Raw genomic sequence first — 23018 nt, forward strand, 5'->3', positions numbered from 1 at the left:
TTTTTTTAAAAAAAGAGAAACCTTTATGGGCAGACACTTAAAGTGATGCTTAAAGATTGAGAATGCACTTTTGAAAGTAAACAGCTTGTCCCAGAATCACCAAAAAAAAAAAAAAAAGTAAACAGCTTGTTATATTTTTAGAATTTGTTGATAAAAATTTTCCTTGGTTTCCAGAGGAGGGTACTTTCAATTGAGACACCCAAGAAAACGTAGGAGAGCAGCTACAATGTTGCTATATTAATGAGGGTTCAGATAAAATTCCATGTCAACTTCAACTTTATGGTCATTAAAGAATTTAAATCCTACCCAAGAGAAATCAGATTACCACCCTCTACCAAGACAACAGATTTAAAACAGACTTTACATGGTGTCAGACTCTGAAGCCTTCTGCACCCTTTGCACTCTCTCCCTCTCTACAGATTGTATTGATAAGCTCAGCTACAGGTGACAAATCATTGCCCTTACAATATGTTCAAGAATTAATCTGAGGTGAATCAAGGTCAGCAGGCAGAGAAAGATATTTTTGTTAACATTAAGTTGCCCAGTTAATTACAAAAGCTTGATATCAAGTGCAGTGCCTCTTAAGACTGGATCCTTCTCTTACTGTAATTCCTTTTATTACTTCTGGGCAACAAGATTGGCTTTGGCAAAATTCCACAAGTTGGCAGATTTTTCTGGCCAAATAGTCATTACCCTGCTAATAAAGTTTTACAGTTTGCTTTTATGACTACTTTTGTTTTCCCTAAAACTGTTTGTGCTAAATCAATTTCTCGGGCATTAACAGTTTTTACTGATACGTCCAACTCAGGGAGGGCCAGATTTTATAACAAAAAGAGTCTAGTTCATCAGACAAGTTTTTCCTCTGCACAGCGTGCTGAAACATGAGCTATAATTTTTGTCCTGCAATACTTCATCAGAATCTATAAGTATTTACAGTGACAGTACTTATGCAGTGGGGACAACTCAAGTAATTGAAACAGTCACTATTGGACATACTAACTCTGAGAAATTATTTCAGCTTTTTAAATCTTTACAAAATACGATACAACATTATCCATATTTTATTGGTTATATTCTAGCTCTTTCAGGACTTTTAGAAGATAACAATGTTAAAGATCATCTTGTTACATCAATGAAATATATGTCACCTTATTCCTTAGCTCAAGCATCACACACCCTGTATCATCAAAATGTTTCTGGTTTGCAGACCTAAAAAAATTCACCTTGCTAGGGAACAGGAAAAGACCACAGTTAATGCCCTCAATGTGTTACTCACCTCCCCTTATCAACTGGGTAAATCCTCAGGGGCTAAAACCAAAACCTCCTTGACAGATGTTACCCATGCATGAGAATTTGGAAAACAATGGGTTCATTGACACCTAGTCTTATTTTACTTTTGCTACAGCACAAATGGGAGAAAATGCTAACCATACCATTAGTCCTTGTCTGGCTGTTTTTGCAATCACAGTCAAGTCTCAGGAATGCAAAACATAATGGTCCAGCTTTTACCATTTCTTCAATGCTTTTGTTCTTCTTATCAAATTATTCATAAGACAGAAATCCCATACAATGCTCAAGGACAAGCCATCGTAAAATGTGGCAATAAAATATTAAAAATTCAACTTCATAACCAAAAAGGTATTATCCATCTCTGCAGAAGGAATCACACCATGCTCTTCTTACTTTAAATTTCTTAAACTGTGACTAGGAGGAGGGCTGCACTGTGGCTGAATCTCTGGTTCAGTCTGTTCAGCAGGAATGTTGTGATGTACAGTCAGGAAAATGGAATGAGCCAGATCCAGCAATGATGTGGGGAAGAGGTTATGCCTGTGACTTTCCAGAAGGTAAAGAGAGAAGCTGATCTGGGAACCTGAGAGAACAGTGAGTCATCAACATGGATCCAAAGCCAATTCAAAAGATTGAGGACTGCTCCAGAAATGTGGTGCCACAGCAACAGCCATCCCCAAATCTCAGAAGCAAGGCTGAAACAAGCACCCAGCAAAAGGCACACTGAGTGCAAATTCTCTGATATGGGGTCAGATCAAGAAGTTGATATCAGCTGGCACAGTGGCACACACCTGTAATCCCAGTAGCTCAGGAGGCTGAGGCAGGAGGATCTCCAGTTCAAAGCCAGCCTCAGCAACTTAGCAAGGCCCTAAACAAATCAGTAAGACCCAGTCTTGTAAGGAAAATAAAGAGACACAGAGGAAAGATGCAGAATCATCTTTTCTGTACATCACACCATTCTTGCTGAACAGACTGAACCAGAGACTCAGCCACAGTGCAGCCATCCTCCTAGTCACAGTTTAAGAAATTTAAAGTAAGAAGAGTATGGTGTGATTGCTTCTGCAAAGATGCAGAGTGGCAGAAAGCTTTATTTATATCAATAGGTTACTTTAGGTCATTAGTGCCATAACTACATTTGGTTTAGTGTTCCTTTATTCCCAGGAGCTGATGTCTGAAATCAAGGTCCAGACTCTAGCACAGAACCTCTTCACAAAGGACATTACCATAGCAACTAGACACTGCACCTGTATTAGTTACCTTACTAGCTTCTACAAGAAACTGCCAAGCATTCCGAGTGTGGGAAATAGTTCCAGTTACCCTGGGAGTTTGCTCACCAGAGGAATGCATCCCTGTATACTTCCACAGTCAGAATCCCTACACAGTCTCAAATAAAAATATAAAAAAGGGAATGGGGATGTGGTTTGGTGGTTAAGCACCCTGGGTTTAATACCTGGTTTAAAAAAAAAACAAAAACCTACCAACAAAGAATTTTCTACTTAGCAAAAATAGTATTCATATGTGAAGATAAAAGCCAGGTGTGGTGGCACATGCCAATGATCCTAGCACTGAAAGAGGCTGAAGCACGAGGATTACAAGTTTGAGGTCAGCATCCGAAAAAGACCCTCAGCAACTTAGTGTGATACTGTCTCACAATGAAAAATAAAAAAGGCTGGGGAAATATATCACTGCTAAAGTAGCCCTGGGTTCAATCTTAAGTATCCCCACCACCACCACCAACCACCCAAAAAATAAATAAATAAATAAATAAATAAATGAATAAATAATAAAGGATAGATTTATATAATCAAAAATCAAGAAGTCTGTTGTTGGAAACAAATCCTACAAGAAATGCCAAAGAAGTCATTAATCTTAAATTGAAAGATATACAGTATCTTGAAGCCATGCAGAAAAATAGGAAACAATGTTAAAGACAGCTGCTATATAGGTAAATATATAAGCTACTACTACAGCAGAGTTTGTAACTCTTTATATTTGGTTTAAAATATAAGTGCAATATTCATATATTTGCCAAAGGGCACTGCATTTGACCATTCCCCAATGCTATACAAAAATATGGGGTACATTATCATGAAAAAAAATTTATTTCACACCAGGTCTGGAGGTTATAACTACAATATCCTGATAGCCCCATCAGTTGGTCTCTGGGGGCTACCCATTGATCAGCATAACATGGGATGGCACCAAGGGGAAGAATGTGGAAGAGGAGAAACTAACACGGACAGAAAGAGAGCAAAGAGGGGCAGTTTTGCTTTTTGCATAGCAACTTATTTTCTAAAAACTTCACTCCAAGAGACGAGCATTAATCCCTTTTGAGAGTGGTGCCCCCAATGAGACTTCCCTCCAACTAGACTCACCTCTTAAATCTCAACATTGTCATAGTAAGAACTAAGCAGGCAACGCTTAAATGATAGGGGGACAAAATCACATCTGAATCAGAGCAGGCACACACTATAAAAAAAGTAGCCTGTGGCAAAAGTATGAAAGAGTTTAGGGGAAAAGCTGAAAATAAGCAGAATTTTGTATGTTAATGAAACTAAACTGGTATGAATTCAAACCAATTTTTATAAAGCTGTTAATTAAAACTCATTAAGGAAAAAAAAAACATGTCCAACAGAAAATTAAAATGATACACTGGAAAATCAACTCATCATTAAAAAAGCAGTAAAAAAAAAAGAATGGAAAAACACAAAAACAGCCATAGAAAATAACTAGCAAAATATCATAAGTCCTTTTTAATCAGTGTTATTTTAAATGCAAATATTGCAAAAATGGATTGAAAAGGATGTGGTAGAACACACTTGTAACCCCAGCAACTCAGGAGGCTGAGGAAGGAGTGCAAGCTTGAGACCAGCCTCATCAACTGAGCAGTACCCTGTCTTGAAAGTAACTAAACAAGGGTTGGGGATGTCACTCGGTGGTAGAGCACCCCTGGATTTAATCTAGCACTACATAAAAAAAAAAAAAAAATCCAGCTGTGCACAAGAGATTCACTTTAGATTTAAAAACAAAAATTGGTTGAGAATGAAAGCACTACACAAAAACAACCACCATAAGGCAGCTGGAATGGCTTTGTGAATACCAGAAAATATAGACTCGGGGGCGGGGGGGGGGAGCTGTTGAAGAAAAGAAAGGGAAAGGCCATTATGCGTTAGCAAAAATTGTAAATATTTATACATCTAACCACAGAGTCCCAAAATATATGAATGAAAATTATCAGAATTAAAGGAAAAAAGAGTTACCAAAATGGTTGAATACCATAATACCCCACTTTCAACAAGGCATAGAATGTACAGGGAAAAAAAGATCGATTTTTAAAAGAAGGACAGAAGAATATAAACCAAATAGAACTAAGGGACTGTATAGAGGACTGCCCAATAAGGCAGAGTGCACAAGAACTTGTAAGTGCTCCTGGAACACTGTCCAGGAGAGACCATATTGGGCCTCAGAACGCTTTAAATGACAATAAACATAAAAAGACTGAGATCAGACTACGTGTCTTTTGTGATCATAATAAATGAAGCTAGCAAAAAATAATAAAAGGAAAACTAAAAAATTAACAAATATGTAGAAAATAGCATAAAGAAATAAAAAGTAAAATTAGAAAATACTTTAAGCTGAATGAAAAAGATAATACAACATTGCCAAAACATATGAGGTGAGAAAAAAACAATTATCAGAGGGAATTTATAGCTATAACCCTGTTATAAAATATAAATGAATAACCTATATTTTACACTTTAAGAAGAAAAGGCAAATTAAGCTAAATCCAAAGCTAGCAGAAGGTGAATATAATGAAGACCTGAGCAGAAATAAAAAAGAAAAACTAGAATAGAAAATAGAGGGGCAGAGGTTGTGGCTCAGTGGTAGAGCACTCGCCTTGCATGTGCGAGACCCTGAGTTTGATCCTCAGCACCACATAAAAATAAATAAGTGAAATAAAGGTATCATGTTCAACTAAAAATAAATATTAAAAAAAGAAAGTAGAATGAAAAAAAAATGGCTCCTTGTAAAGATGGATAAAATTGAAAGCATAAGAGAAAACACTCAAATTATCAAAATCAAACTGGGGACAGACATCAATACTGAATTCATAGGAAAAGATAATTTTAAAAGAATACCATGAACAACCATATGTCAATAGATAACCTAGATGACATGGACAAATTTTTTTAAATAAAACTGACTCAAAGGGTTGGAATTGTGGCTCAGTGGTAGAGGGCTTGCCTGGCACGCATGAGGCCCTGGGCTCAATCCTAAGCACTGCACATGAATAAATAAAGATCCATTGACAACTAAAATATATTCTTTTAAAAAGTGACTCAAAAAAAGAATAGGGGGCTGGGTTTGTGGCTCAGTGGTACAGCACTCGCCTAGCATCTATGAGGCCCTGGGTTTGATCCTCAGCACCACATAAAGATAAATAAATAAAGGTATTGTGTACATCTGCAACCAAAAAATAATATTAAAAAAAAAGAATTGAAAATCTAAATATACCCATAGTAAGAGATTGAATCAGTAATCAAAGAAAAATAAATAACATCTAGGTAAGAAATGAAATTAAACTATGTTAGCAGATTAAATGACTTTGTGAATAGAAAACCATCAGGAATCTACAAAAGAACTAACAGCATACAAAAGTGCAGGATCCAAGATGAATACACAAAAAATAAATTCAATTTCAGTAAATTATGATAGCATCAAATAATTAAATAGTAATAACTTTATTAAAAAATGAAAAACTTGCAAGTCTCTGGACATTAAAAATCCCACTGAAAAATTGGTAAAAGAACTAAGTTAATAGAAAGGCATCCCATATTTATAGAAGACTTAAGGTTAAAATGGCAAATATCAATTAGATCACATATTGAGGAAAACCCATCAAAATTTCCACCCGCCATTTTTGCAGAATTTTAAATGTGACCCACTGATTAATACTGATGTAAAGGGAATTGTGTACACAAAATACTCAAAAAAGTACAAAATTGAAAGACTGTACTTACAATTCCAATTCTTAATATAAATATCTTCAGTATTGCTCAAACTGGATATTCATCTCTCACTCTATAAAATCATCTCAAAATGAATAAAGACCTTTCTAGGGGGGATTGAACCCTGGGCACTTGACCACTGAGCCACATCCCTACCCTTTTTAATAAACTGGTCTTGCTGAGTTGCTTAGGGCCTAAGTTGCTGAGACTAGCTTGAAGTTCACACTCCTCTAGCCTCAGCCTCCAGTCACTGGGATTACAAGCATGCACCACCAATATGTTACCTCAAAGACAGAAACTAGAAGGATAAAATATAGGGTAACACTTAAGACTTACAGCATGATAAGGTTTTTATACAACCATAAAAGCACAAAAGACAAACACAAAAATAAACAAATGGGATTACAAACCAAAAGAGCTAGGCACAACAAAGCAAACAACTAAAAAAGTGGAGAGAGGACTAACAAATGGGAGGAAATCTTTGACAGCCATTCATGCAATGCATGAGTAATATGCAGTAATGTAAAAAAAAAAAAAATCTAAAACTGGAGCAATGACATGTAATCCGGGGGGGGGGGGGGGAGTTGTGGGTCAGTGGTAGAGCACTCACCTTGCACATGCGAGGCCCTGGGTTCAATCCTCAGAACCACATAAATATGAATAAATAAAATAAATGTATTTAGTCCATCTACAACTTAAAAATTAATAAATATTTTTAAAAATGTAATCCAATCTAAAAGTGGGCAAATTATCTGACCAATTTTTCATAGAAAATACAAATAGCTGATAAAATGTTGAATATAACAAGCCTTCAGGGACATGTGAATCAAAGCTACAGTGAGATATCATCTCACTGCAGTTAGAGGCCATTTGCCAAGAGGGGAAAAAACTAATTAATGCTCATGAAGATGTGGAGGAAAAGAATTTGCACACTGTTGGTAGTTGTAAATTTGTGCAGCCACTGTGGAAAACTGAAAGTTACACATCCTGCTTAATTTTAACCTAAAAAAAATCAACTCTGTGAATTCACTAAATTTTATGATGTAACATAACAAATTGAAAAAACATAAATTACAATGACTTAGTGTTCTCCCAATGAGAAGGAAATAATGGAATATACTAAGAAAACAAAATATGTATTAACATGACCATTGTGGAACTGTATCTTAAAACTAGTTTCTGAATAACACCAAATGTTCTAACCATCATTCATAAAATCCCTGAACAGGTGATTAAGTAGTGTTTTTATAACATTCAAGTCAGTTATATTAGGTATTACATGAGAAAAAAGAAAGGAGAACAATGAAAATTTGGAGAAATGAGATCATTATACCTAAAATAGGTTTTGTCTTTTTTTTTTCTTTAGGTATCTGAGGTTTCTAGTTTACTACTAAATCATCACCAATCTTGAAATTCTTTCAGTTGAATGATTCCCTTTCCTTCTAAAATCTGGCATAAGAAAACACATGCACACACACAGTTAGTGCCATGAGATTTATCATAAGATTATAACATTTGTATAATTAAGTCAATATGAATCAAACTAATGTTTTGTAGATGTTTTGTTGATACACCGAAGTGACACATGGAAAAAATACTATAGGATAAAATTTAAGATACAGAAGTCTGGATTTATTGGCATTTCTATTTCTCTCCCATAACAGTCTTAATTTACAACTAAATACAAAAAGGAGAAATATTTAAAATACAATTTGTGATAATATTTGCCACATAATTTGAAGCTCAATTACACTTTCTAAATGGTGTAATAACCATATATATCCAATAACATCTTCTATTATCTGTTACCTACAACCTTTAGGAAAGCAAAATTCTTTTATGCCTGGCAGAATAACATGTGACTCACTATATGACAGTGTTAACACATTGAAAAGCATTCACTTTATTTTATTTGAAATACTTTACTCATATTATGCATGAATGTTAACTATTTCAAATTCCATCGTGAAGTCTTTAGAAAAATACAGATTGAATTTTTCATTAATGAGTCTTCTGAAATAATTTTCTAAGTGAGAATTATAATTTCTTCAACTTTCAGGACTGAGTATATTTATGTAATCTTTAATTTATAAGTTGATGTCTTTTAGAGATGTGCTGCCACACTATTCTGATATCTGAGGATTTGTTTGTTTCGCATCAACTAATGAAGTCCAGTAAATTTTAATCAACAGTTAAAGGCAATGCTACCTTCTCCTTTTACAGAATTTCTCTCCATTAATAATTCTCATTTACATCTAGATATAAAGACTTTGCTATAATTTTCTCATTTGTCAAGATTTGATCTCCATTATAAACATTTTGCTGTTATATAAGGCATATATTTTGGACAAAGGTCTTTCCACAGACACTTAGTTCACGAGGTTTTGATACAATATAAATTTTCTGATGTAGAACAAAGTATGAAGTTTGATAGTCATTGACAAAATTATCTTTTTGTTCATTGTAAATGAACCTTTATTGTATTCACTTATATATGATGCTGAGAATCGAACCCAGTGCCTCACACAATAGGCAAGCGATCCACCACTGAGCTACAACCCTAGCCCCCTGACACATTATCTTTTTAAAGTTTCCGTACTATGAATTCTCTGATGTTGAGTAAGATGTGAACAACTACTAGCCACATTCCCTACGTTTGCATGATCCCCTCCAGGATGAATCCCTGATGTTGAGTAAGGATTTAGTTTTGATTAAACGTTTTCAAACAACATTTTCATTTGGAGTGCCTCTCTCCGCTATGAGTCCTGTGGTGGCGAGTTAGGGTTGGACAAGACTTAAAGGCTTTGCCACATTCTTTACATTTGTAGGGCTTCTCTCCTGTATGGATCCTCTGATGCTGAGTAAGGGTTGAGGTTTGGTTAAAAGCTTTGCCACATTCTTTACATTTGTAGGGCTTCTCTCCTGTATGAATTCTACGGTGACTAATAAGGTGTGAGTTTATATTAAATGCTTTGTCACAGTCTTTACATTTGTAGGGCTTCTCTCCTGTATGAATTCTACGGTGACCAATAAGGTTTGAGTTTTGAGTGAAAGCTTTGCCACAGTCTTTACATTTATAGGGCTTCTCTCCAGTATGAACTCTCTGGTGTTGAGTAAGGTGTGAGCTTCGTTTAAAAGCTTTGCCACACTCCTGACATTCATAGGGCTTCTCTCCAGTATGAATTTTCTGGTGCTTATTAAGGTGTGAAGTTCTAATGAAAGTCTTGCCACATTCTTTGCATTTGTAGGGTTTCTGTCCAGTATGAATCCAGTGGTGTTGAGTAAGTGTTAGAGAATCCCTAAAGGCTTTGCCACATTCATTACATTTGTACGGTCTCTCTCCACTATGAATTTTATGGTGTTGAGTAAGCGTTGCAATTTGTTTAAAAGCTTTACCACATTCTTTACACTTGTAGGGCTTCTCCCCAGTATGAATCCTGTGGTGTTGAATAAGGTGTGAACAATCCTTAAAAGCTTTGCCACATTTCTTACATTTATAAGGTCTCTCTCCAGTATGGATCCTCTGATGTTGAGTAAGGTTTGAGTTTCGATTAAAAGCTTTACCACATTCTTTGCATATGTAGGGTTTCTCTCCAGTATGAATCCTCTGGTGTTGAGTAAGGGCTGAACGGTCTTTAAAGGGTTTGCCGCATTCTTTACATTTGTAGGGCTTCTCTCCAGTATGAATTCTATAGTGTTTAATAAGGTGTGAACACTCCTTAAAAGCTTTGCCACATTTTTTACATTTGTACGGTCTCTCTCCAGTATGGATCCTCCGGTGCTGAGTAAGGTTTGAGTTTCGATTAAAAGCTTTGCCACATTCTTTGCACTTGAAAGGTTTCTCTCCAGTATGAATCATCCGGTGTTGAGTAAGGGTTGAGGTTTGATTAAAAGCTCTGCCACAGTCTTTACATTTGTAGGGCTTCTCTCCAGTATGTATTCTCTGGTGTTTAATAAGGTGTGAGCTTATATTAAATGCTTTGCTACAGTCTTTACATTCGTATGGCTTCACTCCAGTTTGAATTCTCTGGTGATTAATATGATTTGAGCTTTGATTGAAAGCTTTGACACATTCCTTAAATGTGTAGGGCTCCTCTCCAGTATGAATTCTTCTGTGTTGAGTAAGGCTTGAAATTTTCTTTGAAGTCCTTTCACATTCTTTACATGTGTAAGGTTTGTCTTCAATATGGATATTTGAATGGATATTAACTTTTGAGCTCTGATGACAGACTTTCCCACGTTTATTAACTTTGCAAAGGTTCTTTGTAAAATGAACACACTGATGTTTTCCATGATTTGAACCAAGGCTAATATTTTCATGAGTTTCACTGCATTCACAATTTTTTTCACCAATATAAATACACTGGTAATTACATAGGGTAGAGACTTGGCTAAAGTTCTTGGAGGTTTTATTATAAACATATAAAACTTTCCAAATATCTTTATCTGAATTTTGATTATGCAATAATGGGGAAGCATGAACCTCCCTACTTTGATTAAAACTGTATATTTTGGCACAAGGAGGAACAATTTGTTGTTGATTGCAAAATAGCAGACTTTTTGTGAAGTAACACTCAACATGATCACATTCAGAAATTTGTTCTTTATTTTTAACTCTCTTATCTATACAAATGTTTGAGTAAAAGTTTAAACCAATGCTGCAATTGAAATTGTTCATGTTGTTAACTGAAGCTTGGGACAGACTCCATTTCAGACTTTCCAAATTTCCTTTCAGAGGGAAGATATGGTTCAAAAACTGCTGTGGATATGTATTTAGAAACACAGAGAGCTCCTCAAAAGTGACTGGAATAAATTGAGCTGTTTTCTGAGATGCTATATGTTCTTGATGTCTGCTGACATTGACATTTTCATCATGGATAGTCATCAAACATTTGTTATGCTCATTATGACAAGATTTCGGAACTTCACTCTCTCTGACACTTTCCCAGTCTTTCCTTAGATGTAAATTTTCAATACCTTGACTTCCATGTCTTCCCTTGATCACTTTTTGAGATAAATGTTTTGATCCCTGCTCTGGCAAAAAGTCTTGGACTTGATGAGAATATACAGCTGAAAGAAACAAAAATAATCAATTATTTCACTTTCTAGACTGGTGAATATAATTTGCAAATATATGAAATTATACGAAGGTGGGACATCAATAAGGGATGTCCCACCTTCATATAGTAAACCCATGACTTTCATTATTCCAGAGAGATGTGAACTTCAAAACCATATTCTGAAAGAACTGATCTGTAAGAATCTTCAAAACTGCCTGAGACTTCACAGCGCCACAGATGAGCACATTGCTACAGAGACATGCAGTAGATGGAGGAAAGGGTTACTTTTATCACCCACAGCATTCCAACTCAACTGTGCAATTAGGGAAAAAAATATATCACCTACAACATTGTGACTCAACTGTGCAACTAGGGACAAAATAGCAATACTTTCTCTCTCAGTAAGAAAAAGGAACAGAAAAGCTTGCAAATATTTCTGACTTTATTGGGGACTTTCTAAACACTAGTTTCTGTCTATCCAGAGACTTGGAGCTAAAAGGTAGATTTTTGGATGACAGTACCCCAAAATCTCAATAGAGCAGAAGAACCCACGGACTTTTAAGAAGAAATATAAGCAAACTTTTATGATGGGAAACATACATATATACTTCTGGAGAAATATTCTGAAAAGAAAATTGAGAGGCAACAACAATCTCATAGAGCAGATATCAATATCACCTAGCCAAAGCTAACCCATAGGGATCAACCAAAATGACTTGCTTTATATTTGTTTCACAATTTTTTCTATTTATTAATTTCACTGACAAGTCAACCTTTATATACTTACCATGTACATCATGTTTTAAAGTATATATACACATACATGGTAAAATGACTAAATCTAACACATGCATTATTTTGTATAATTAGCATTTTTGTTATCAGAAAACTTTACGTCCATTCTAGTAGCACTTCCTAGGCACACATTACACTACCCGGGCATGGTGGTGCACAGCTATAATCCCAGTGACAGCTGTAATCCCAGTGGCTCAAGTGGCTGAGGCAGGAGGATAGCAAGTTCAAGATCAGCCTATGCAACTAGTGAGACCCTGTCTCTAAATAAATAAATGAATAAATGAATGAGTTGGGGATGTAGCTCAGTGGCTATCACTGATACAATTTTCAGTAGCAAAAATAAAATAAAATAGTATTCACCCTTTGTAGAGTAGAACTCTTGACTTATTTACACCCATTTAAGATGAAATCTTGCATCTATGACTAACATTACAACCCCCTAAGTCCCATGCCCTGGTAACCACCATTTTATGTGACATTTGAGATCTACTTTGTCAGTTTCTATGTGAGTCTACTAGTGCAGAAACTGACCTTCTGCCTTATTTCTTTTCTCCTTTTCTTGGGGGAGAGATGAGGAAGGGGGATACTTGTGATCGAACCCAAAGTTTCTTTACCACTGAGCTATATTTGCAGTCCCCCACCTTTTAAATATGTGTGTGTGTGTGTGTGTGTGTGTGTGTGTGTGTTTTGAGACCAGGTCTCATTAGCTGCTGAGACTCATCTCAAATGTGCATTCCTCTAGTCTCAGCCTCAACTAGTGAGGATTACAGGAATGTGTCATTTCATCTGGCCTATTTTTTGTGTATTTAATAACTTTAATACTCCTTTCCCAAATGATGTTAATAATCTACTGTTGGCTGGTTTCCAAGTGAAAAATGTCCAGTGAAAAATAACAGAGAACACGAAGAAAAAGTGAAAAATGACTCCATCAAAGTAACAAAATAAAACAGTGGGAATTGACCATTAGGAAACTATTATAGATAACCTACAGAACACTAAGTAGCCATTTGAAAATGTTCAACAACTAAACCAGAACAATAGGAAAAATAAACAAAATTCAGACGAAAAAATTCCAACATAAGCAAGTAGAAACTGTGTAATAGAATTCCTTAAGAAATAATATTTGAGGGCTGGAGTTACAGCTCAGTGGTAGAGCACTTGCCTACCACGTGTGAGGGACTGAGTTTGATCCTCAACACCACATAAAAATAAATAAAATAAAGGCATTATGTCCATCTACAACTAAAAATATTTTTAAAGAGTTTGAGAAACTAGAAATACAAAAAAAATATAACAGATATCCAACTTTAAGAATTTCAATCGGGGCTGGGGATGTGGCTCAAGCGGTAGCACGCCCGCCTGGCATGCGTGCGGCCCAGGTTCGATCCTCAGCACCACATACAAACAAAGATGTTGTGTCTGCCGAAAAAAACTAAAATAAATAAATAAATATTAAAAAAAAAAAAAAAGAATTTCAATCATCTCTAGAAAAAAGCAAAAGATTGAATATAAAGCACATTATACTCAAAGTGTCAAAGTCACAAAGAAAATTTTGAAAGGACCAAGATAAAAGAGGTTTGTCAGAAGTCTTCCAGAAAAGAATAGGGGAATACAGTCAAAAGGGTGAAAAAACAGAGCTAGGAACCAAGAATACTATATCCAGAAATATCATGCTTCAAAGGTGAAAATTAAGACTTTTAAGATATGCAAATACTCAAAAAGTTCCTTACCACTAGACCTGGTCCTACAAGAAATACTAAAGGAAATCCTTCCCATTAGAAATAAAATAAACCTACACAACAACACAAATAATTTGAAATTTTAAAGCTTTTTGTGAAAAATAAATAAATATAAAATTCTATAGAACTGTAATAATGGTAACTTAAAACAATTTTGCTACAGAATTTAAAAGACAAAAGCACAAAATTATTATACTCTATTAATGCATATGCCATTTCCAAACAGCTGTGACATCAATAACCTAACACTAAGAGAATATTTAAAGAAAATGATTTTTATACAGAATTGACATTAATTTATTATCACTTCAAAATACCATGTAAGCTTAAAGTGCTGTTTTGTATAATCAAAATATAATAAAAATAAATAAATAAGCACAGAAGATATAAGGGGAACAAGGGGAGAAACCAAAGCATGTCACTATAAAAATTAATGAACCACAAATTAAAGCAGTTCAGAAAAGCAGGAAAAGCAATTATAAGAAAAAATAACTTAAAATGGCAATAGTAAGTGCTTCCTTTTCCGTAATATATTAAGTATAAATGAATTATTATTAGCCACTTTTTATAATGCATGACAAGATTAACAGGGTTAAGCCCCCAAATATCCAACTGAATGCTATCTAGGACTATGTTGCATAGTATGTCATCTTTCAACTTTCAATTTTCCTGTCTATATTTTCAAAGATTGATGTTAGTTATACAAGATTTTTACTATTTTTGTAGTATCATAAAGAGTGGTCCCTTTTGTGGGGATCCGCTCTAAATGACCACACCTTCCAGTCCTGAAACACCAGGCTCTGACCAGTCACTACATTTCGTGGTGACTTGGGCGTTGTCCCAGTTTGGATAGCAAGGCATGGCTCCAGGAGTAGGTGTCACCCAGTGGGGTTGAGTCCCACTCTCCTATTCCTTTGTAACCCTACCCCTTGCCTCATTTGATGGCTTCTTCCCAATAAAAGGGTTCAACATGTGCTCCTCTCTCTTCCCATGGACCCCTAAGGTGAGAGGAGCCATCACAGCACCCAAAGAAAAAGGTATGTCTCTGTCTCTGTAAATTATTTCCTGCAACCCAGTTCACCTGGAGTGACCTGAGTGTTTAGTCATGGAACTCAACAATTGGTGGCACATACAGAGACTCCAGGGTGAATTTTAGAAATTTAGTGGATTTGGAATTTCTCTCCAGAAGTTAAGCATGCTTAGGATTTCAGAGTATTGTGGGCTGAATTGCAGAAAGTAAGTGAATTAGAAGAAACATCTGTGACGTTAAACTTTTTTAACATCTGGGAATATTTCGTCTTTAGAAAGATAAAAAATTTTACTTTTGCAATTCTAGAGACTGTAGTTCTCTCCCATGGGAAAAGCGCTTTTGTGTACCTTTTTGGATTGTTTTTGTAAATCTTTATATTTTAAAATATTAGGTATTAGGAGTTACATGCTAAAAACCTGTGCTTGGAGAGTATAAGAGAGAAAAACAAAGAACTTTTTGTGGTGAGACTTAACACAGGAGATATTCTACTTCTAGAGAGGTATATTTGTTTTTCTGTTGTTTTTTAAAGGTACTCAAACAATTTATATCGCACCTTTGTACCGCATTCTTGTCCTACTGGATTAGAATGGCTACAACTCAGCCACTGCGGACAAAAGACTTTAGCCGCTGTTGCCATGAAACTCACCTTTAAAGTGCCCACATGCTACAAGGGAAAGTACAAAAGACAGAAGGACATACACTGCAAGCACAGGTCGAAGAGACAAGGCAAACCACTCCCTCAGAAGGGAAATGCAAACAAACCAGATGGAATGCAACTGGCTCCAGAAGCCTTTGCCCCAACAATGGGCAGCTGGCTCCATGTGGTTTTCAACACCTGGCTACTGCCCAAAGCCTAGCCAGCCCCGCAGGCTTCCTGGTCCCACCTCCCATGTTTTCACAGGCTTCCCATTGGTCCTTCTAATGTCACTCAGACAGGACTTCTGGTCCCACCTCCCAGCCACTAACCTGTACTTCCTGTTTCCCACAGACCTGCTACTGAAACTACACAGAGCCTGCATTTTTAAGAATGCCCACCTGTAAATGCTAATGAAAAGTATCTTTTTCAGACAAAATCTAATTCCTCAGGTTTCTACTTTGCAGCCCTAAGCCTGACTTGCTCTCAAAGCTAAAAATAACTTGATTTTTTATCCCTCAACACCTTTGTTTAAGACCCTTCCTTTTCCTCTCTATGGTAATATTACTAAATAATGTTCTATTGATGAGAGGTATCAAACATATGCTTCTTTGTATTTTGTTTTCAATTTTGAAGACTATGAGGATGCATTTGCTTGTCCCAGGAACAAAAGCTGGCAATGTTCATGTGATAATCAAGAAATCCTTATTCTCATTCCTGAATATAAAATTACAAGAAATGAGCAAATATCTACACAAGGATCTTATTACATGATGTCACAAATATAAAAATGTGCACTACTCATCCAAAGAAAATTAAAATGGATCCAAATATCTTAAGAACCATGTGGTAACATAAAGCTTATACAATCATAAGTTTTGTCCTTATTCTTAATACATATTTTTCTAGGTATTTGGATAGCCTATAATTGTTAATGTATAAAATAATTAGCATATGTCTAATTGTTTAGTTAATATATATTTATCTTATTGTTTTCCTTTAACAGAAAACATATATATAATCTATATATACATTTATCTGATGCTCTGCCTTTTGTAATTAGAAATACCTTAAGATAAATGTATTTTACTGTAAATTTGCTTTCAAGTACAACCATCAAGTAATCTCTAACTCTCAAATTATTGTACAAACTTTATAAGATGATAAACAAATATAATTCTATCTACAGGAATATCTAAAGGCTTTAACTATATTTTTATTCAGATATTTCTCCTTATAAAAGGTACAATAATTTGTTTATATTCTAAGATTTCCAGGAATTATTCCAAATATAGTCCAGGAAAAATTCTAGAAAGAGAAGATGATGCTTCAACAAAGGAAACACACACTGTAGGTCCTAAGAAGAAGAAAGAAATCATCTTTGGGTAAAACAAGATCTTTATATTCTATATTTTATTGATAAAAGTATTTTCCTAAATAGGGAAATCTTTAAATCATTATCTAGACAGATGATATAGAAAATTAAAATAACTGAAAAAGAGATTTATGTATACTGGACTGACTATAAAAATTTAAACTGATTAATTCAAGGATATTTCAGGCTGTTTCCTTGATTTTAATATACTGATATCAGCTAAGACTTTGTCCATATTTTGACATGATAAAGACTCTCAGTAACACAGTGAAGAAAATTTTTGAAATATTTTTAAGATCTAGTATGTGTCTGTGGCTTCTGTTTTCCCCCTTTTCTTTATTTAATAAAATTGAGTTAAGGCCTGGCATCAACAGTAGTATCATCAATTTAAGTTATAGATAATAGTACAAGTATTTAAATAATAAGAAAGGATTTATTATCCTTAGCTAGTCATAAATTTTGACAAAGGGCATCTGCTAGCTATGTTAAGTCCAACATTAATGTGTTGGAAAGGGACTATGGCAAATAGAAACAGCCTTTATTAAATGTATGACTTGATTTTTGTCTTACTGCTACTGAACATGATTCAGTAAATTAAATCAGATTTCAAAAGATAGAGTTTAAACCTGTCATTGTGATAATGACTGAGAAACCTGGCACAGGAAGGTAAATTTCCAGCTGCAGATTTTACAACCATGTAGCTTCACAAGTTTATCTAAGTAAAAATTATGAAGAGACTTCTATGGACTAATATCTCAGGTCCATTTTTAATGTACATCATACTGGGGACTGGAAAGTCCACCAATGAAACTAGATTAACTGTATTGACTGTAATTGTCAGTTATACCTTTATGTTGATCCTATGGTAAACAAGCTGTCCGGGAGTATCTTTTGAGAAAAAGACAGCATATAAGAAACCTAAACCAGCCAATCATGCTGGCCCTTAGAGGTTAAGACTATATTTACTTATCTGGACAAGTGTCAGATAGATTATTAAAATAGATTTTTCCTATACAGAGCAGTTATTTACATAAAATATCCACCAATGTATTACTGTCCTAATCATTCTACAATATAAGTTGGCCCCTTTTCTAAGTGGATGGATTGTGCATGTCTTGTCAGTACAACACAAGATGTCTAGAAGTAGTGGATATTTTAGGCTGGTCTCCTAGAATGGACAAGAATGATTACGAGGATGCCATAACTCCTAAAAACTTTAACTCTCACTGAGACGGCATCCAAAGGGATGTTTTGATGTCAACTTCTGCTAAGTATACTTACATTATTGGCAGACCCAATAGACCCCTTAAATGTGAGAATTAAGAGAAAGAATGATGAATATCCTGTGAGTATACAACTTATCTTATTGTATCACTAGTTATTGCCATCTAATATTTCAGAGCAATAACATGCTGAAGTTAATACTCAGGCTTTGAAACAGGTGCATGCCAATTAGCCAGACCTAGGCAAGCTCCTGGTCTCATGATCCTTGAATAACTACCTTCAGTATTATTCCTTGCTTCTACAATACAGCCATGATGGCTAAGTTCTAGAAATTACAACATATGGATTTTCTTAATAGTTTGACTTAAATTCTAAGTTAAAATGCTCTAGAAGTCCCTGTAATGAATAATGCAAATGAGCCCTCTGCACTATGGTTTGTGGAAAGGCTTAAACACATGCCAAATAAAAATGTCTGTGTTACCATAACCAAACATAATGCTTCCCAATAAAATTGGGAAAAGATTAAGAATCTTCTGATGAGTGTTTGGCAGAATAATAATAATAATCATCTAGATCTTCCAAGTTGATTATGTTGTTGAAATGATATGTTTTCTACTAATTCTTTTTGTGTTTCAATAGTAGATCATGATGACCTTGAACCAAGAATCCAGTGACTGAAAGATATAATTCCCTAGTTGCTTTTTTTTATATTAAGAAAGGGGGAATATGTGGGGAGCCGCTCTGATGACCATGCCTTCCAGTCCTGAAGCACAAGGCTCTGACCAGTCACTACATTTCATGGTGACTTGGGCATGGTGACTTAGGCATTGTCCCAGTTCGGATAGCAACACATGGCTCCAGGAGTAGGTGTCACCCTACCCCTTGCCTCATTTGAATGGCTTCTTCCCAATTAAAGGGTTCAGCATGTGCTCCTCTCTCTTCCCATTAACACCAAAGTTAGGGGGAGGGAGGGGGCTGTCACAGCATCCAAAGAAAAAGGTATTTCTCTGCTCTGTGAGATGATTTCCTGCAGCCCAGTTCACCTGGAGTGACCCTGAGTGTTTAGTCGTGGGACACGACACCCTTTTATCTCTTATTTTACTTTGTCTCTTTATCAAAGTTTTTTCACTTACACGTATTTTACCCTACATGACTTCTAGACTATTTAATCTAAGGTCACGGAGAGTAAAAGAGAAAGGATGGAAAGGAATAACGAAAAATGAATTAAAGGAAGCAGAGGTGGCAAGAATTATATTAAGTAAAACACAATTTTAAACCAAGTTATATGAAATAAAATACATTTTAAGTAAAAAAAAAAAAAAACTTTCATATGAGACAAATAAAAGGGACCTCTCTCTAGGACACTACAGAAACAGTGAATATGTAGGCAATACACCTCACACTTCCCAAATATAGAAAGCAAATTTGAGAGAATTAAAGAAACAGAAAGCAACACGGTAATACTAGGAGAAATCAATCCCTATTTACTATAATGAAACATAAAACCAGACACAATGGTAATCAGGAACTACAAGACTTCAAAAAATGTTATATAGCAATTAGACTTACAGAGTAAATCTTCTTAATAGTTCATAAAATATTATTCTGGATAAGCCAACTTAAAAGCACAAAATGAACATTAATAAATATTGAAATTATTTTCTAAGCATAATATAACTACCACTGATCTAAAGTGAAGGATGTTTATCGCCTTGAGATAGAGAGGTCAATCACAAAGGGAAATATCATTAATATTTTCCTATCTATACTAACAGATGTCCAGTTTTCTCTGAAAGCACGTATCAGAAACATTCATTTGGAGCAGTTTCCAAGAGATAATCTGAAAGGAAGGAGATTTTACACTGATAGCGAATGCTGAGTTCTGAAGGGAAGCCCTGCTCACCCAGGAAGAACAGGTTTTGGTAGTTCTCTAACATCACATCTTTATATAGATTCTGCTGAGCAGGGTCCAGGCAATCCCATTCCTCTTGAGACAAATCAATGGTAACATCCCTGAATGTCAACGGTTCCTGAAAAAAAGAGAATACGTATATGAGTAGCATAATGACCGTGTGATCACCAACAGTCTTTAATTGGACCCCAGTTGAAATGTTACGAGAACCAGTTCCCACCCAGGCAGCTGACCTCCATTATTCAGTAATATACTTTTAAACACAGTGATGTGCTCTAATGTATTATCTAACCCTGAAGAGAGAAGATGATACAAGTAAAAAGCGTATATACTACTAAAAAGAACAAATAAAAAATTTTAAGTATATACTAAACGCTTCTAAAATAAAATGTAAAATTAAGGCATCAACACAAGAATATACATTTTAACCATGTTTGCAGAAGATCAATTGTATATATTTCTCAAATGAGAGTTACATTGAGTAAGAGGATGCTTCTCAAATTTTAACATGTACAAACATGAATTAGAAATTTTATGAAAAAAGCAGGCAATGATTCAGCCATTTTGGAATGTAATATGGATTTCTGAACACAGAGCAAGCCCTCTAGTGATTCCAATGCCAATGGTCCAAAGAAAAGCCCTTGAATAGCAATGAAGTAGAATAATAAAGGAAAAATATTCAATTTTAAGAGATTTATGCATTTCATTATAACAGCAAGGAGCAACAACAATCCTTTTGGATTGTTTTGGTTCACTGCAAATATATAAATATCACTCTAAGTGGTTTTCATACCTTATGTATAAAACCCATAATAACCTATGAGAGACCTAATAGTTTTCATCTTTTATGCCATTTTATCAAACATCCAGTAAATGGTAGAGTCCAGGTTTTATCCAAGTTTTTCTGACATAATTCATAAAAAGGTCATAATAAAGTGTGAATATTAAAAAAATTTTCAGGGGCTGGGGGAGTGCTCAGTGGTACAGCACTTGCCTAGCATCTGCGAAGCCCTGGGTCAGATCCTCAGCACCATATAAAATAAATAAATAAAATAAAGATATTGTGTTCAACTACAACTAAAAAATAAATATTAAAAAATAGAATTTTCATAACAGGACAGTCATTATAACTGAGGAGTAGTGTAAACATTTAAAGAAGGCAGCAAAATCAGACCCATCAATGATATTTACATTTTAGCACACATACAAAACGGCAACTTTTTATACATTAAGACAGAATTGTTCATGTGAACAGAAATAAAAAATATATTCAATTGGGGAAAATTATAAATCAACTGGGGGTTGGCTTTTTATATTACTGACATAAACACACTGAAGAATAAAGGATGAAGAGCTCAGGTTGTGTATTTTCTTTTCCTTTCCTGCATCGTCTGCTCCGAGCTGTGACTTTGACTCTAAGGAAGGTGAGTGTGTGTAACTCCCGCCTCTGTAACCCAGAATGCACCAGGCGAGGGCCCTGCAGGAACCGCGTGCTAATCACAGTCCCTTGAGCCGTGGTTTCTCTGGGACCCACCAGGTGGAGACCGCCGGATCCTGCTGGCCCCGTCTCAGCTCAGAGCCTTGAGGCCTGGCAGCCTCCAGATGGACAAGCAGGCCGGAGGCCACCAACCCCTAGGCAAGGCCCTGCCGCAGGACTCCTGCTGAGACCTCCTTCCCACCCCTTCCTTCTGACCTGTGCCCTCTCCTGAGGCCAGAGCCCTCCGGTTAACCCTAACCCTCTGCTAATACTCTGGCCTGTTGGCCTTTCTTTTCGGATGTGTCCCTTTCATAGCTTTACTGCACAGCCAGCCCCATCCCTGGGGAGGTGACACCAGGAGGCACAGTAAGGTGGAATCCAGTGGAAGCACAGGTGACTAGGGTCTGATTCAGAACCTCCAGTAGCAAGGCCAATGTCTCCCGCAAACAAGAGTGGGAATTTTCCCTCTCCAAAACAAGTCCCAAGCCTGAAGTCACAAAAAAATGAATTTCTGCATCAAATATGATGGTTTATACAAATTATTTTAAAAATCCTGATAAAATACTTAATGATAAAAAGAAAGAAATTAACTTGGGGAAGTCATTAACCATGGGGAAGAATCTGTCACAGAAACTTTAGACCAAGCAAATAAGGTGGAATTTACTGTAATAGGAGAAACTCGTTTAAAAGGAGCATGCAAAAATGGACACACCATCACTGCAGGGTTATCAGCGCCCCAAACAAAGTGAAATAAAAGGTGCCCACCAGTTTTATGTAAAGCGTGAGATGATCACATCTCCTGTGCTCTGTAAGCACCCACAGGGTGGCACTTTCCTAGCACTCTGGAGAATGAATCTCTTGTAATTTTCTCTTCTGTCAGAACTTGGGTACTTTGGCAATGCATGTTATCCCCATCAATATGCCTTCTGTCAACTCTCTTAAAGACGATGCAGCATCCAGATGGAATGTCAACAAAGCATGGCTTATTGTACAATATCTATGAAAAAGCACTGCAGAGACTCGAGGCAACTCCCATCAAAACACCGAGGACACAGGACAGCTCAGCATATGCAAATAAATAAATGTAGTACACCACACGTACAGAACCAACCTAAAAAAGACAAGATCACCTGAACTGATGCAGAAAAAGGCTTCAGTGACATTCAACCCCACTTCTTGATAAAAATCCTTAATAAACTAGGGATAGAAGGAACTTACCTCAAATCATAGTGGCTACATATGACAACCACAAAGCCAACAGCATGATGAGTGAAAGCACTTCCTCTAAAACCAAGAACAACATGAGGATGTCCACACTCATAAATTCTGCTCAATGTCATACTTGTATTTTTAGCTGGAGCATTTGGCAAGGGACAGAAATAAAATAGACACAAATTAAAAAGGAAAAACTCAAAATACCCATATCTGCAAAGGATATGATCCTTCCTATACTTAGGAAATTCTGAAACCTTCAAC

General features: G+C 35.8%; 1 protein-coding gene across 1 annotated transcript in view; it reads right to left on the bottom strand.

Moving 5' to 3' along the window:
- The window catches only part of LOC124077181 (zinc finger protein 850), a 77811-nt gene that overhangs the window by 35149 nt on the left and 19644 nt on the right, over window positions 1–23018 (bottom strand). The window contains exons 2-3 of the mRNA XM_046421426.2: window positions 20057–20183; window positions 9043–11366 (exon numbers count right to left, since the gene is read on the bottom strand). Of these exons, the coding sequence (XP_046277382.2) occupies window positions 9043–11366; window positions 20057–20183 (2451 nt within the window). The remainder of the gene's footprint in view (window positions 1–9042; window positions 11367–20056; window positions 20184–23018) is intronic.

This window comes from Marmota monax, unplaced genomic scaffold (genome assembly GCF_021218885.2).
Source record: "Marmota monax isolate L192 unplaced genomic scaffold, Marmota_monax_Labrador192_F-V1.1 WCK01_AAM20220418_F8-fsc00254, whole genome shotgun sequence".
In the NCBI taxonomy this organism is placed as follows: domain Eukaryota; kingdom Metazoa; phylum Chordata; class Mammalia; order Rodentia; family Sciuridae; genus Marmota; species Marmota monax.